Raw genomic sequence first — 15,682 nt, 5'->3', positions numbered from 1 at the left:
GATGGACATTGGGCATTAGCAGTTCTTTTCATTAATCTTATCTTATTTGACTGACTTCCTTCCTTTCATTTCCTTTCCATCATCATAATAATTCAATTTCTCTTCTTTGTCAAACGGCATCATTAATATACTAATATTTAAATTTTATTAACTTTCATTATTTAAAAACTGAAGTAGCAACCTATTTCTTTGAAGAAATATGTTCACATAAAAATAATAGACATAAATAAGTAAAAAATTAAATTCAATTAAAAAAGTTTGAATCTTAAATATAAACATAGTTTTTTTTTTTAATTATGAATTCTTCATCATCTTATTAACTTCATAAGTAGTAATTTATTTATAATTTTTTAAATTTATAATCTCATTAATTCCATTTGCTTTTGAACTTTCATCTGGCAATCTTTCTTGGGAACACCTTGCCTGAGAGATTTACTTAACTTCAAATAATTATAAAACAGTCATCGATTTTGTAATCTTTTTATATAAGTGCTTTTTATAATATATAAGGCTTATAATAAAAACAACATTACAGAATTTTTTATTTTAAGCTTTAAATAACTTTGTTAAATATACATAAGTTTAATACATTTCATATATAATCTCATATTATACCAAGGTTACATTCTTGTTCCTCTGAGAATAGACAGGTAAGTAAATTTTCCAACTTGAAATTGCTATATTTTCTTATTATATGATACATTATTTTTTGTACTACAAAATAATATACTTCTACTTACTTGATTATCACTATTTTGTATTTACTCTCAAAATTCCATAAAAAATGAATCAATTAAGCACAAAGAGGTCAAAGCCATCAGTGGATGCATGCCATGAATTACACCTAAAATGTGTGCAAACATATCAGGCCTTCCCACAATAACATCATGTCTCACTAAGTACAATAATGAACTGTCAAATAAAAAATTTTATTTTCTTTTTTTTTTAAATCGATTTTTTTTATTAAATAAAGTATATTTAATAAAAATATATTCTAAATAACTATTTAATGTTATACTGTATAGTAAAAGGTGTTTGCGATACACTAAATTGAAATTCTACCCTATAATAAGAGTATATTCATTTTTAACCTTTTGAACACACAACATTCTAACATTCTAAGCATATATTTCCACTAATAACTAATGAATACAATAAACATGAATCAACATATCTACATGATGATTTGATCCTGGGGCATCTAGCATCTATCCCAAATAATATTACTTTATAATTTTCATTTATAAAATAAAATGAAATCATACCTTGAGTAGGATCAGGTAATTGACGCTTTTTAATTTTTGCTTCAGATACAGCAACCGTGTAAGCACTACTTAATTTGATAAACCAAGAAGCTCTTAACATAGGAACTTGATATTCGCACAACAACATGAATATTTCCTCCTTTTTATTAAAATTTGGAGCCTAAAACAATGACAAAAGATAACAATGTTATATAAAAATGTACGTATTTTTATAAATAAAAATAAAGTTTATGAATAAATAAAGTTTATTTACAAACATATATTATTATACAAATATGATAATCTCTGAATATAAGTCAGAACTTCCATGTGTTTGTTTGTACTGATATTCACTTAAAATTTGGGCAATGCAAACCAATCTGAATGATTATTGTAGCATTGTTTTTACTAAAATTTGAAGGAAGTTTTACGTAAAAATTTATCCATATACTTCAATTTTAGATGGACTTAAACCAAGAACATGTTGTATTTTAGAGTGGAATTCTAAGTGAAGTAATAATTTAAATGTAGACCACCTTCTGGTGTAGTTACATGGTTTTTACAAATGAAATTTAGAAAATATAAATTTTATTTTAGTATTTCATTTATCAAAATGACAAACAAACAGGAAACTGTTCTCCAGGTTTCAGAGACTAAATAGAAAATATCATATTTTCTGAATTTTCATAAGTAATTCAGTTTTGTAAATGTAAATAGACAGCACTAAATTGCTAATTAAGTGCAGAGGAAAAACCATTGCTCAGCTTAAATATTAAACATCAATGTAACCGATATAATATTTAGATCTAATATTTTTTTACAAAATCAAACTTTATAAAATATACTACAACAATAAGACCTGTACTAATCATGATCAGAACAGTGACCATGGACATCAAAACACGGCAGATAACACAGTTATCCGATTCATTCCAAACATGTAAAAGCATTTCCTGTTCAACACTGGCAACAGCATTTGTGATGCATTGTTTTAAATCATCCATGTCAAAAGAAAAGAGAGGGACAAAAACTTTTTCTTTTATAAAAACCATATTAAATGTAGTCACAAGGTGTTAAGTCGGACTTCTCAGTGGTAAACACATCAATGCTACATTTTCATCTTGGAACGTGTTGAATTTTGTTTATCTTGAAGGTTGTTTAACCAGATAACTATGAACCTCTGTACGTCAGTTAGAGTCCCAAATCATATCATAATGAAGCACTCAGCATCTTCCTCAGGGTTCCTCAGGGACGGTTATGTTAAGACATAACCCTCCAAAGGTAGTGTGCATTTATGAAAAAAAAGTACTCTTCTCATGCATCTTCTCAAAAAACACTTTCACTTAGATGAATTTGCATAAATGCTGCACGATCTGTTTAGGGTTTTCTATTCTCCATTCATACACTGTCTCTATTAACCTTTTTATTAATGTGAAACAGACACTCATCACCAAAAATTAGGCGAAGACACTCATCACCAAAAATTAGACGAAGAAAGAAATCATCTCCTTTACAAACACATTCCTGCATGTCTACTCAGAAATTTTACGTAAGAATTTATCACCATCATTTAACTTTGTACTAAGTGTAATTATGGTGTCATTTTCAACCATTTCCAAAAATTTTTACAAGTTTGGTTGCAGAATTTGTAATTATAAAACTTGATGATCTGTTTGATTTACATGTACATGGCAAGAACACAATCAACTTTTCTTCTGATGCAGGAAATCTTCCAGAAGTTTTATTTTTATACAGACACCCTAAGTTAACTGCTCTGTCCAGGATTACCTTGTAGATGGTCATTAACTACAGTTTATTCTGGAATGTTGCTGCACAACAGTAACAGTTTGTTTTGGCAAATCTGAACACAAAAAGCTTTTTCCATAGGATAGCAGCTATCTTCCCAGATAACTTACGCAATATACTGATTGATTAATGTCAATAATAGCATTTATACAAACTTAAAAACATTCCCTACAAAACCACATTAGTATGACTTTATATGTAAAACCTACATTTTTTATAAACCATCAAACATGTCTTATTTCATTTATCATCCTTAATCGATAGAAAAATTTAATTTCTTACTTTGTTTTGAAAGTTTCTTCATAATTATTTTCTGGTAAAATTTTTTAGAAGAGCTTTATTCTCAAGTAATTTTATATTTCACACAAAACTGAAGCAAAAACCTGCTACTTAAATGTAGTCCATTATCATCGTAATCTGCATCTTGATTTGCCTATTCTGTTGTTTGAATAGGATCACACATGAATGGCAAAGCCTGTTTTCTCAGCTTGTGGAATGAACTTATTTTACACTAACATGAATTATGACAATCAAAATCTTTGACAATACACTAAATTTTTCTTGAAATATTTATCAGTGGGCTGCTTTCTCTCGATGAAAAATGAATTTTAAACATAAATTTACTCACAAAGGACTTTACAAAGAAGTAGAATTCTTTACCCATCTTATGGAACTAGGGTTTTATTTATTATTTAATTTCTGCGTAAATATTTTAGTAAAAGATTTCAGATATACAAGAATTAACGCAAACAAGGTTGGAAAATTTTTTTATTAAAATGTTTGCAATTTTATTCAAGGGTTTTTTCAAGTAACAAATTAGTACTGGTACCAAGAGATTACTACTGTATCCAAATAATCCAGCTTTATCAATAAATAAACCATCAGCATAATTTTCAGGATTTTTATGATAATTAGTGTACGGCAATTAATTTTTTAAATTATCAGGTAACAATAATACATAAAAATAGTCTATGTACAACACTCAAGTGTGATATAAAAATTCTTTAAAAATGATATTACGCTACTGTTTCTTACAAATTTGATTGCAATATAAATCTTAATTTTTTTTATAAATTGTGAATAAATATAAAAAATTCAGTTAAATATGAAATTTATGTTTCTTACAAATATAATGTTTTACCTTCTTCGATAAACTAATCAGAGGTTTATTACCGGCAAGATCTCTAAACCAAGCTTCAATTGCATTTTTTGTACGAGCAGTTGCAGGCCAAAAATTATCCTTAGGATTAATCTGTTGTCGTTTTCTTCCTGAGTCAGGTAAAGTATTTAGCTCCTCTTTCTTTCCAATAATCGCATTAAAATAGGCACCAATCTAAGAAAAAAATTATATTATTCCATTAAAAGTAACAAGCACCACCTCAATGACATGGACATACACAACATATTGCTTAAGCATGCACTTACAACTATCTATACCAAAGGTAAATACTGTAATCATTTTTTAATTCTCTAATGTTGTCTTCCATAAATTGTAAATATTTTTTAGATAACAGACAAATATATTAATAAATTTATCAGCTTTTTTTTTAATAGGAGAATAATCAGGTAGGTTATCAAATCAGGCTTCTAAATTAACCGATCCTGGGTTCAATTCATTTTCATCTGCATTTCATTCAACAATAATCTTCCTTGTTAAAATAGATACAAAAGCAGTCTGAAGTTATATTAATAAAAAATATTATTAATTGCCCGCTTTCCACAACCACGACTACTACCGCATACCTTAAAGAAGACAAATACTTAATTTAGAAAAAAATATTAACAGATATTAAAATACACAAAAAAAAAGATACTGACAGAGCAGACAAGAAAAAAAATACCAACATTGAGGAATACAAACAGAAAACAAAAGAAAAAAATCAAAGATGGGTATAACAATCTATCACATGAACCTCTTTTTTTCCTGTTTAGCCTCCGGTAACTACCGTTTAGATAATTCTTCAGAGGAAGAATGAGGATGATATGTATGAGTGTAAATGAAGTGTAGTCTTGTACATTCTCAGTTCGACCGTTCCTGAGATGTGTGGTTAATTGAAACCCAACCACCAAAGAACACCGGTATCCACGATCTAGTATTCAAATCCTTGTAAAAATAACTGGCTTTACTAGGACTTGAACGCTGTAACTCTCATCTTCCAAATCAGCTGATTATCGCATGAACCATAAAAAACAAGGAAAATGTAATATTTCATGTCCAAAGAAATACATATATAACAATTTAAACAAGGTGGGAATGTAAACAGTAGCAGCTGAACAGTTTTTAAACAATTTATCTACTTCAGCTCATAACATTATCAATTAATACACTATCAATTCTCAGTGCTATTTTGAATTTTCAGCGCAATGCTCCACAACAAACATAAAAAATGAAAACATGACAAATGAATTCACAATTGCCCAGCAGACCGACCAATATACGATACCAAAAAAATTTTTAGGTATGAATAGCGATACCTAAAAATCATTTTAGGTATCGCTTTAAAAAAAATTAGGGATACAATCTGAGCACTTATTATATTATATGGCTGCCTCTATAAATTATTTTCTATTTGAAAACAAACAACAAATTAATACATATATTAAATTTAGCAAGTTTGTCCTGTTAGATTTTTAAATTGGTGTCAGCCGAGATTAAAAAATTCTTTTCTTTTTTTCAATGATAAGGAAATAATGCAACAACTTGTAGAAATATTGTAATTTATCTTAAATCCACAGAGTACAAATGATAAAGTAGCTCCACATACCCCCCTATGCAAACTTATAGTGTTTGCTAGATATTATTTTGTTGAAGTATAATTAATACTTCAAAGAAATGGAGCGAGAGAAATATTTCAAATTCTCCTGCAAATCTACGTTAGCCTATTTATCCAATTTAAAGCATTTACGAGTATATTTTTACTTCAGTAGTAACGCCTACTCATAGTTTGGAAATACAAAAAAATTTATCTGGGAACTAATTTGATTATTTACTTCATTAAGGTGTTCATTAAGGTATGTCATTTTTCACGTACTCATTTGTCGATTTCATTAAGTTTGTATAAATCTTGTTCCAAAATCAATTCCAAAATTTTGAAGAACACACAGGCTTTCTTGTTTAAAATAACAGAACTGTGGCATGTGGCAGCAGATAAGGAAACAGGAAGCTGCTAAAGTTTTTATAAATGAGTTTAAGGCCTATAATAAATGGTTATAATCCCGGACAGTAATAATTACAGATTCTTTTGTTTATTCTCATTTAGCTTAATATGACATTTCTCATTCCAAAATTTCTTTTCATAAAATTATGCAACATCAAAGAGCAAATTAGTCAAATATGTAACTGCAATAGATACGTATATTCCAGAACTAAAATTCTGGAGCAGTTCTATTCATGAAGGAATATAGAAATGCTTAATCTAGTTAAATAAATGGTTATTTTCTAATATAGATTGCTAATGTGAATAATTATCTTATGTTCAGATTACGGTTTATGTTGAAATTAGTAATAAAAACAGGCTGCAATACTTACTTTTGAGGCAGTAATATTACAATTACGGGCAGTTCCAAACTCATCAGTAAGTTGTGGCATCGTTGAAAAGCCATGTTTAACATTTACTGTAGTTAACTCATCCTAAAATTAAAAACCAATATTAAAATTGATATACTAAATCAATAGCTATTTAACTGCATCACCTAATAACAAAAAAATATGTCAGCAAGTCTCACAACTGTGATGTCTGAAGATGACACGACAAATATCCACAAAAGAATGGCACAACCATGTTCAAGAAAGACCATCAAATGCTAGGTATTCATTCTCTCATATCAAGAATTTAAAACCAAATTTTTTAAAAAATTGTTTTTATGATCTAGGTTAAATTGTATAATGCCCCCCGCATGCCAATTTGCATTTTTGGCATTTCTGGTTTTTCCAATAAATATTACTGCTTATTCTACTCCTACATGCCTTCAAACCGAACAATTTCTGAATCTTTATTACCTTCCCCCAACAGAGATATATGGCATCAAAAATCATACATCTGAAAAATTCTGTACTTCTGATTCTTTTTATAAAAAATAAAGGAAGATGACACAAGACTTCAAAATTCATAAATTGGCACTCTATAACTATGTTAAGAAGGGAAATAAATACTAGAACTAATATCCTTTCCCTTCACAGAGAAATACTTGTACAAAGACTGGAATTTTTTCTTCCTAAATGCTCTGATTCAGAACTAATTTTAGGACATAAATACACTACTTAGGAAAATGATATACAAAACATATGTAATAATCTTTGTGTAGAGTACAATTTGTTTTCGTTTCAAGTCCCTAAGTCAATTATTTTCCGAGATTTAAGAAAAACCGCAAATGCCAAAAAATACAAAAATTGGTGTGCAGGGCATTGAAAAATTTAATCTAGTATATAAAAAACAATTTTAAAAAAAACTGGATTTGAGCTCTTAAAATATGAGAGCATGAATACACAAAAATCAAAAATGTTCATGTGCAAGCCATTGGGTGACTTGACATGAATTGACTCTCCACTAGGTGTGATTGACTATAAATCACTAAGCTATTTTTATTACTGCACATAATCATGCCAACTTCACAAAAATATTGATGACACTCAGCCTTATAAGAGGTACCTTGTACATTACAGAAACTGACTGACTTTATAATGAACTTCATAAATACTGTAGATTCATTCCATTTGAAGTGACCCAAGAGTAGTTGATTGACCAATTCAAAAAAAATTTTAACTTATCCACTTATTTCCTACACGTTAAAAATTTTAAATTCATGTTAAAATATTTAAAAGAAATAGTTTTAAGGTCCTGAAACGTGTAGGAAACAAGTGCATAAGTTTCAATTTTTTCTGAATTAGTCAACCAGCTTATGTTCTTTTAGGACACTTCAAATGAATTGACCCACAGAAAGTAACTCTTGTACCTCAGATGCTTGCTTTTCACACACTGTTACCATTACAACTGGAGGGACAGTGTGGAAAACAAGGCAATTCCTTCTTTTATAAAAATAAATTATATGCACTGCCTCTTATGTAATGCCAAAAGACAGGTAGACAAATCTTATGAAGGACCTGAACTTTAAAAAAGATGCAACAACACCTTAACAAAATGATGCATTCTACTATTAAAAACTTTCAATTATTTTCTTTATTAGAAAATGTGGGATGAAATGAATGAATAAATACATATTAGTCCAAACAAAACAGACATATAAAACATACTGATTTCAACACTTAAGCGTGCAGCAATATTTAATCGCTTGTCTTAATCATTTATCATTCGGATGAAAAATGGTTTTAATTCTTACTGGTTTCTTTAACAGCCAAATCAACAGAATATGGACTGAGAATTCTCAAATTTATCATGAAAGGCACTACAATCTCAAAAGTTGCTGTTTGATATAACTTAATGAAATTGACTTTGAATATTATGAATCAAACATAAGTAGATCACATTTTTATTATAATCGAATTAACTACAATAAAATGTATTCTCTTATTTAACATCAGTATTCACATCATTCTGTTTTAAATTTAGCATTTTTAACATCAAATTTGAACTTAACTATGTAAAATGCCATCAAACTTAATACAACTAATATACTGATAAAAAACTTAACCTTCACATCATTTCTTTAATTAATTATTAATATCAATTATTAAAAATAAAAAAATTGAAATAATAAATACAATTTTCAATGTTTATAACATACTTACTTCTTTTTGTTTTGGTTCTTGAGGATACACATCGGGAGGCCCCAATCGAGGCCTCTTTAGAGATCGCTTTTCATAAGAAAACCCCATCATCGTTAGCTATAAGTATCTTAATAACAAAACAGAATTAAAATCTAGAAAAATTTAAACTAACGCTAGAAAAAACTATTTTGTAAATTAACTGTACAATATCTTATTATAATTGGAAAGATACTAAATTCATCGATATCGGCAAAAGAGAAACTGCCTATTAATGTGAACGGTTTGGTCACGTCATCCATATCAAGATATGCATTCAGCAATTATTTTACAACTCTGATTTCTGAAAGTAAAGTTCATGATAACAAAGTAAACAAAACAAAAAATTAATCAGAACTACTTCACAGTACCCATCCTACATGCGCCATCTTGTAACATGACGTAAAAAATAAACAAAGTATCAGATGAACCAACCTGATTCACAAACAAATACAATTAGATAAAATACGATTGTATTTAAAAATCATTAATAAGGTTATCTATTCATCAATGTATTTAATTATAATCACCCTCAAATCTGATCAGAATGAATTTTTAAAGTCATCTCTCGTTAAATTTTTCTTGTACCAGTGAATATGGCAGTAGCATTTGTATTCTAACTTGTAAAATACATCAAATTTACATTACTTTTCACTAATAGATAAGATAATACAATAGTAAGTCATCTTTTTAATCACAACAGTCGTAAAGAATACTTCCTAACATTTCAAAGTTGCAGTACTTTTTTAATACGAGACTACTTAGGTAACTAAGTGACCCTACTAAGCCACTAATAGTTTATGGCGCGATTAATTTCATACTTCAAAATAATATACCACCAAGTAAGAGAAGTATTGTAAATATAAAAATAGATTCCGACAAAAAACTGGACTACCGATCCAGTCAGTTACAAAATGCATTTAAAATATTTCATTACAAAACTGATTACTATTATTTTATTAACTTGGTGTAAAAAGATACAATTTAAATAAGTAGATTAACTTTTTTTTTTTTTTAGATAAAAGTTATTTTCATCTTCTCATTGTTTATAAAAATCCTTACAGAGCATTATTAGGGTGAATATCTAGAGTTAAATGGTTACCTATCTAATATACCTGGTGTACTGAACAATACTTTCTCAACACATAACATGTTTATCTTTCATTAAAAAAATGAAACTATTGTAAAGTTTTTAAAATTGCAACTAATTCAAATGTTATATCGCCCTGAAGAATGGGGGATTTGTGTAGTGTCTCAAAGGACTCCTCTATGAGCATTAGGATAAACCCAGTAGTATAAAAGCCTTAGCTATAACACATATTCACTCTGATAAATTTATCTTTTACATTTCTAGTATTCTTGGACCTCAAAATCCCAGATTAAAAAAAATTTTTGTGGTAATTGTCCAACTAACAACACAAAAATACTTGGTTTTAAGTAAAAATTATGTGACATTGTAATATTTACCCAAAAATTGTTCAGTAAATGTAAATATTGTTTTTATTCATTTCACTTAATTTTTTGCCATGTAATATCAGTAATAACTTATCTTAATTTTAAATACTTTTAAGTAATAATGTTTGGTGATGATCTGACAGCTGAAATGTTTGAACATGAAAGTAAACGGACATGTTGCAACTTGTTAAATTACTTAATTTTTAAGTAAGTATGCTTTGCTTCTTTTATTGTTGATGTGACTGTGTTACTGCGTAGTTTGGTTACTTGTTTAGCTGATGCATCATTTTTTTTAAAGGTGTTTAAAAATAAATTAATTTCTTATGTCTTCGAAGGAAAAGAGAATCAATTTAAAATTCTTCCGCTGAAAGAGAAAGTCATGTGAAAAAGCACAGCAGTTATTAATACATTAAAATATAACACTGTAGTTTCATGTAGGTCTATAAATTCTAATGTTATATTGCAAGGCCTACATTAATATTCAACTGATTTTTGGAAAAATGACAAGGAGAATTACAAACCAGTTTGCAACCAAAAAAATGAAATTAAAAGTGGTTGCAAACATATTAACTGTGAAGTACCTAAAATACCACACTTGCCAACTAATGAATTGTAAACTGGACTAACTTCTAATTGTAATTAGAACTTATATACATCATGAAAAAGAGAGGAGAGTTGTACATGAAAAAGAACTGGAATTGACAATTTTGTCTTGTCTTATTCCTTGTAAGGAACAAATATTCATTAAAATTTAGTTGTTTCATTAGTGCTATAAACCAACTACAAATTTTTGAACATTCAGTTAACTTTATTTTGTTTTGTTCAGTCAATTTTTTTTTTAATTTACAATGAAAATATATTGATATGTCTTTTTATCTTTTTTAATAAAATAATAAATAAAAGTATTTGAATAATTTATAAGTAAATATTAAATTGAATAAAGAAAAATTGCATATTTCTTATTACGAGAATAAACTTGTCTGTGAATAAGTACAATGTAGTATGAAAACTGACCTTTCACATGATATGTTTTAATTATAAAAATATAAGAAATATTTTTTTTTTTTTTTAAATCAAAGAAAAAATCCAACTATTCTGCTCTTTTTAACAGGGTATAGAAAACAAAAGGAAGTTTTTATAAACAAGGAAAATTATTTTACTGCAACTGTATAATACTTGAAATTCATACTTCAGAAGCACATAACACCATATCCATTTTAAGATGGAATATAATATTAGGTAAGAAGCCTTTTGATCAACAGCCATAACCTAGTAATAATGCCATTAATTTATGTAGCATAAATACTGCATAATAAAATAAATATTCTATTTGGTCTTTCTTCATTGATCTTTAACAAACACTCTGCAATGACTTCAAGATAGTGATTGAGAAATATAAGGTTACTGTATCATAAGGTTATATGTCAAATGGTATTATGTTGAATTTTGTCAAGGCTATCAAAATAGCCAAACATTTCTTATATGGCTAAATTCATTAGTATTAAATTACTGGATAAAAAGAATGTCAATAACAACTTAATGAAAATAGTGCAAAGGATTTTAATCAAAAATTGATGTATTCTATAAATTTTCAAAGAAAAAATGTAACAATTTCTTGATTGTTGATTTTTTGATATCAGACAATTTTCAGAAAAACATCCATACGTTTATTCTCTAACACCACTTTCACTTGTGAAACTTATTATTTACTATTTATTTTTACCCTTATTTATTTCACTCTAATTTCTTAAAAATACTTTTTTCTGTTTTATACATTCTACGTATAAAAAAAAATTGAGACAGGAAATCAGATGAAAGGAAATTGAATTTATTACATTACATTTTGCAGTAACAAACTATCCTATCAGTTGAGTTCATTACTTTTTTCTTTATCTCTACAATAAAATTCCATTTTCCTTACTAGCGTTTCCTCATCTATGTTAAATGAATACTGAAAAAGCTTTTATTAACATTTATCAAGTGTTGTAATTCTTCATTTATTAATTAAATTAAAAAATTGAAAGCACATTCATTTATTGGTTAAAATTGTTTTTATTTGATGACTAACATACAGTACTAATAATAATTACATACTTAAATATTGTTTTAAATTATACTCAAATTGACAAAAAAGCCTCTTTATTCTTACACAATGTGTACAAAAAGTAGCTATATATCTGCTATGCACTAGAACAATATGTATCATTGACTAATCTGACAGTAAGAAATGGCCCACATGAACATCCAGACATATCTGAATGCATTTCTTCTTGTTCTCAAATACTCTTACAAGTTGTTCATATGCAATGTTCTTGGTGAAATCACAAACAGCAGTTTGTGATTTCACAACGTTTCATAAGTTCCTAGAGACTGTGGGAGTTTTCTCAATAAAGATTATCTATTGTTTAATCCCAGAATTAAAAATCCAGTTTAGCCCAGAGAACCAGGGCCCCAGAAAAGGGTGCCATAATCCCTTAGAAATGATTCAATGTTCTATGCCGTCTGGCCGAGGATCTACTGATAGACGTGATACTGTTGTCTGAGACGCGCTTGAACCCAAGCAAGCAACTGACCCTTCGGAACTATTTTACATATAGGACGTTTAGGCCAGTACGACCCGGACAACTCACCTCCGGTGGAACTGCGGTTTTAGTCCACACACAACACATGCATACGCGCGTTGTTCTTCATACAAACGTGATGGAGCAAACGTGTGTGCATGTGGAGCATCTAGGCACGGTGTATCGGCTTATTTCGGCTTATAGCAAGCCGAAAGACGCGGTAACCGGAGCAGATCTGGATGCCGTGCTGGAAAATTGGGATGGGCCCATGATACTCATGGGCGACCTCAATGCCAAACACGTGTCATGGAAAAACAATCTGACAAACCCGAATGGCAGATTTCTATACGAAAGGGCGAGAGCCCGCCGCTTGGTCGTCGTAGGCCCTGAGGTGCCCACGCACGTTCATCATACAGGCAGATTCAGGCCTGACGTGCTGGATTTCGCAGTCATGACGGGGGGTACCCTCCCGTTCATGATTGAAACGATAGAAGACCTCAGCTCGGACCATTCCCCTGTCCTGTTGGAACTAGGTCAGGCAGGGGGTGGCCGAGATCCCACGTCTATACCCCGAAGGTCAGTTAACTGGAAAAGGTTCTACGAGACCCTCCAGCGGGAGTACAGGCCGGTAAATCCTGAGCTCCTGAACACCCCGAAGGAAATCGACGACACTGTCGGGCGCGTTACGTCGTCACTGACCGAGGCCCTGGCAGGCAGCTCATTGGCCAAAACTCGAGCAGTTGTTCGAAACGACCTCCCTCCTCATATCTCAGAAGCCATAGCGGAGAAGCGACGACTGAGGAGGAGATATCGAATCACCCTGTCCCCCGCTGATAAGCGGGCCTTTTATAATCAAACGGACAGGGTGAAACAACTGCTGACAAGCCATCGAGAGTCGGTCTCGGTCTCGCCTCGGTCTCTGACGACATCTTTTCGGTGTTCAGGTTGAACAGGAGACTGCGAGAAGGGAAGAAGCCTCGCCATCCGGTTGTGGGGCAGCGAGGTTTTCTTGCCTACTCGGAGGCGGAGAGGGCCGAGGTTTTCGCCGATACATTGGAGGAGCAATTCACTCCAAACCCCCCTCCCGCCACGAACGACGAGCACACAACCGAGGTGGAATCCTTTCTTGTAGATTATTTCTCACAGGTGGAGGACGCCCCTCTAGAGATTGACCAAGTCACTGAAGCGGAAGTTTCCGCAGCCATTAAGGCCACAAGCCCCGACAAGGCCCCGGGTGTCGACGGGATCAGCGCCCGTGCATTCCGGAACATACCGGCCTCCGTTATTACAACAATTTCGGTGATATTCACGTCCATTTTGTACGTTGGATATTTCCCGAATTATTGGAAAACGTCCAAAGTCGTATGTTTACCCAAACCGGGGAAAAGTTCACTTTTCCCACGGAATTATAGGCTAATCTCCCTGTTACCGGTATTGTCTAAGTTGTTCGAGAGAATTTTCCTCGAAAAACTGAGGCGATACATGGAGGGAGAAATGCGGCCCGAGCAATTTGGGTTCAGGGAGGGTCACTCAACTACCCTCCAACTGGTAAAAATAATAGATGACCTTGTCGGAGGCCTGAACAGGAAAGCGGTGACTGCAGCCGTTTTTCTGGATGTGCCCAAGGCCTTTGACAAAGTTTGGCATAGCGGGCTGCTCTATAAACTAGCGCGATCGGCGATCCCTTACCGCTATGTCAGACTGATGCGCTCATATCTGCTAGACCGACATTTTGTCGTGCGCGTAGGGGAAACGATTTCCTCTACCAGAGAAATAGCCGCTGGGGTTCCCCAAGGAGCAGTGCTTTCCCCGTTCTTGTACACTTTGTACGTGAACGATATGCCGCTGTCGGAAGGGGTCAAAACGGCCCTTTACGCAGACGACACGGCATATTTCTACGAATCCGCAAATGTGGATTACGCGGTCCGGAGGCTCCAAAGGCAGCTGGACTTAGTGGAACCGTGGCTCGACATGTGGAGAATCAGGGTCAACGGTGAAAAATCGGTGGCCGTGATGTTCACATGCAAGACACGAAAACCGGCCAGACAGCTGGAAATCTCAGGGGAGAAGATCCCTTTTGAGAAAACGGTTAAGTACCTGGGAGTGGTGTTGGACAGGCGGCTTACCTTCGGCGAACATGTAAATTATGCGACCCGGAGGGCTAAGGCCGCCAGAGCCTCGCTATACTCAGTGCTGAACAGTGCCAGCCCGTACCCACTGGCAACTAAGCTACTCATTTTTCGGCTGTACGTACTGCCGATTCTAACATATGCTTACCCGGCATGGGGGGCAGTGTTGAGCTCCTCGCTTCAAAAGAAGATCGAGGCCGTCCAAAACATCGCGTTGCGGACGATCTTTGGAGCTCCGTGGTTCGTCAGGAACGCCATTCTCCGATCTGATGTGAGATTTCAATCCGTGTCCGAGGTGGGGGTGGCGCAGGCGCACAGACTGTTCGGGAGAGCGGCTGTGTCCGAACACAGTCATCTTCGGGACATCTGCCGAGAGGACCCAACCCCGACAGTTGTAAGGAAGCGGCCTCACGCCGTACTGGACGAACCACCGTAATGGTGCGGTGCGGGAGCCGAGAATCGACAAACCAGGATTAGGGGCCTCCAAATCGCATGAGCCATAGACGGAATAGCGCGTCAGAGGCGTTTCCGGGGTCGCGAGTGCTTAATTTTCGCGAGTTATATAGTTTCAAGACGTCAAATACGGTAAGTCGCGCATAAAACAAAAACGCGGTCAAAATTTTTAATTTCTTTTTAATTTTTTTCCGCATGTGTTTTGTTCTGTTTCTCTTGTTTCAGAAACGGGAGAAACGTGGATGTGGAACGACTCGTCGTGCCGTCTTGGGA

The 15,682-nt window shown here is 32.6% G+C and overlaps 1 protein-coding gene across 1 annotated transcript in view; it reads right to left on the bottom strand.

Annotated features, from left to right (window-relative positions):
- Nucleotides 1–9,190, bottom strand: part of LOC142333136 (mediator of RNA polymerase II transcription subunit 12-like protein) — a 138,272-nt gene extending 129,082 nt beyond the window's left edge. Inside the window, exons 1-4 of the mRNA XM_075380069.1 lie at nucleotides 8,797–9,190; nucleotides 6,580–6,681; nucleotides 4,192–4,383; nucleotides 1,266–1,425 (exon numbers count right to left, since the gene is read on the bottom strand). Coding sequence (XP_075236184.1) covers nucleotides 1,266–1,425; nucleotides 4,192–4,383; nucleotides 6,580–6,681; nucleotides 8,797–8,886 — 544 coding nt within the window. The 5' untranslated portion in view covers nucleotides 8,887–9,190. The remainder of the gene's footprint in view (nucleotides 1–1,265; nucleotides 1,426–4,191; nucleotides 4,384–6,579; nucleotides 6,682–8,796) is intronic.
- Between the last annotated feature and the right edge of the window lie 6,492 nt (nucleotides 9,191–15,682).

The sequence above is a fragment of the Lycorma delicatula genome, chromosome 12, assembly GCF_047948215.1.
Source record: "Lycorma delicatula isolate Av1 chromosome 12, ASM4794821v1, whole genome shotgun sequence".
Taxonomy (NCBI): domain Eukaryota; kingdom Metazoa; phylum Arthropoda; class Insecta; order Hemiptera; family Fulgoridae; genus Lycorma; species Lycorma delicatula.
This window is presented reverse-complemented; position numbering and strand designations above follow the sequence as displayed.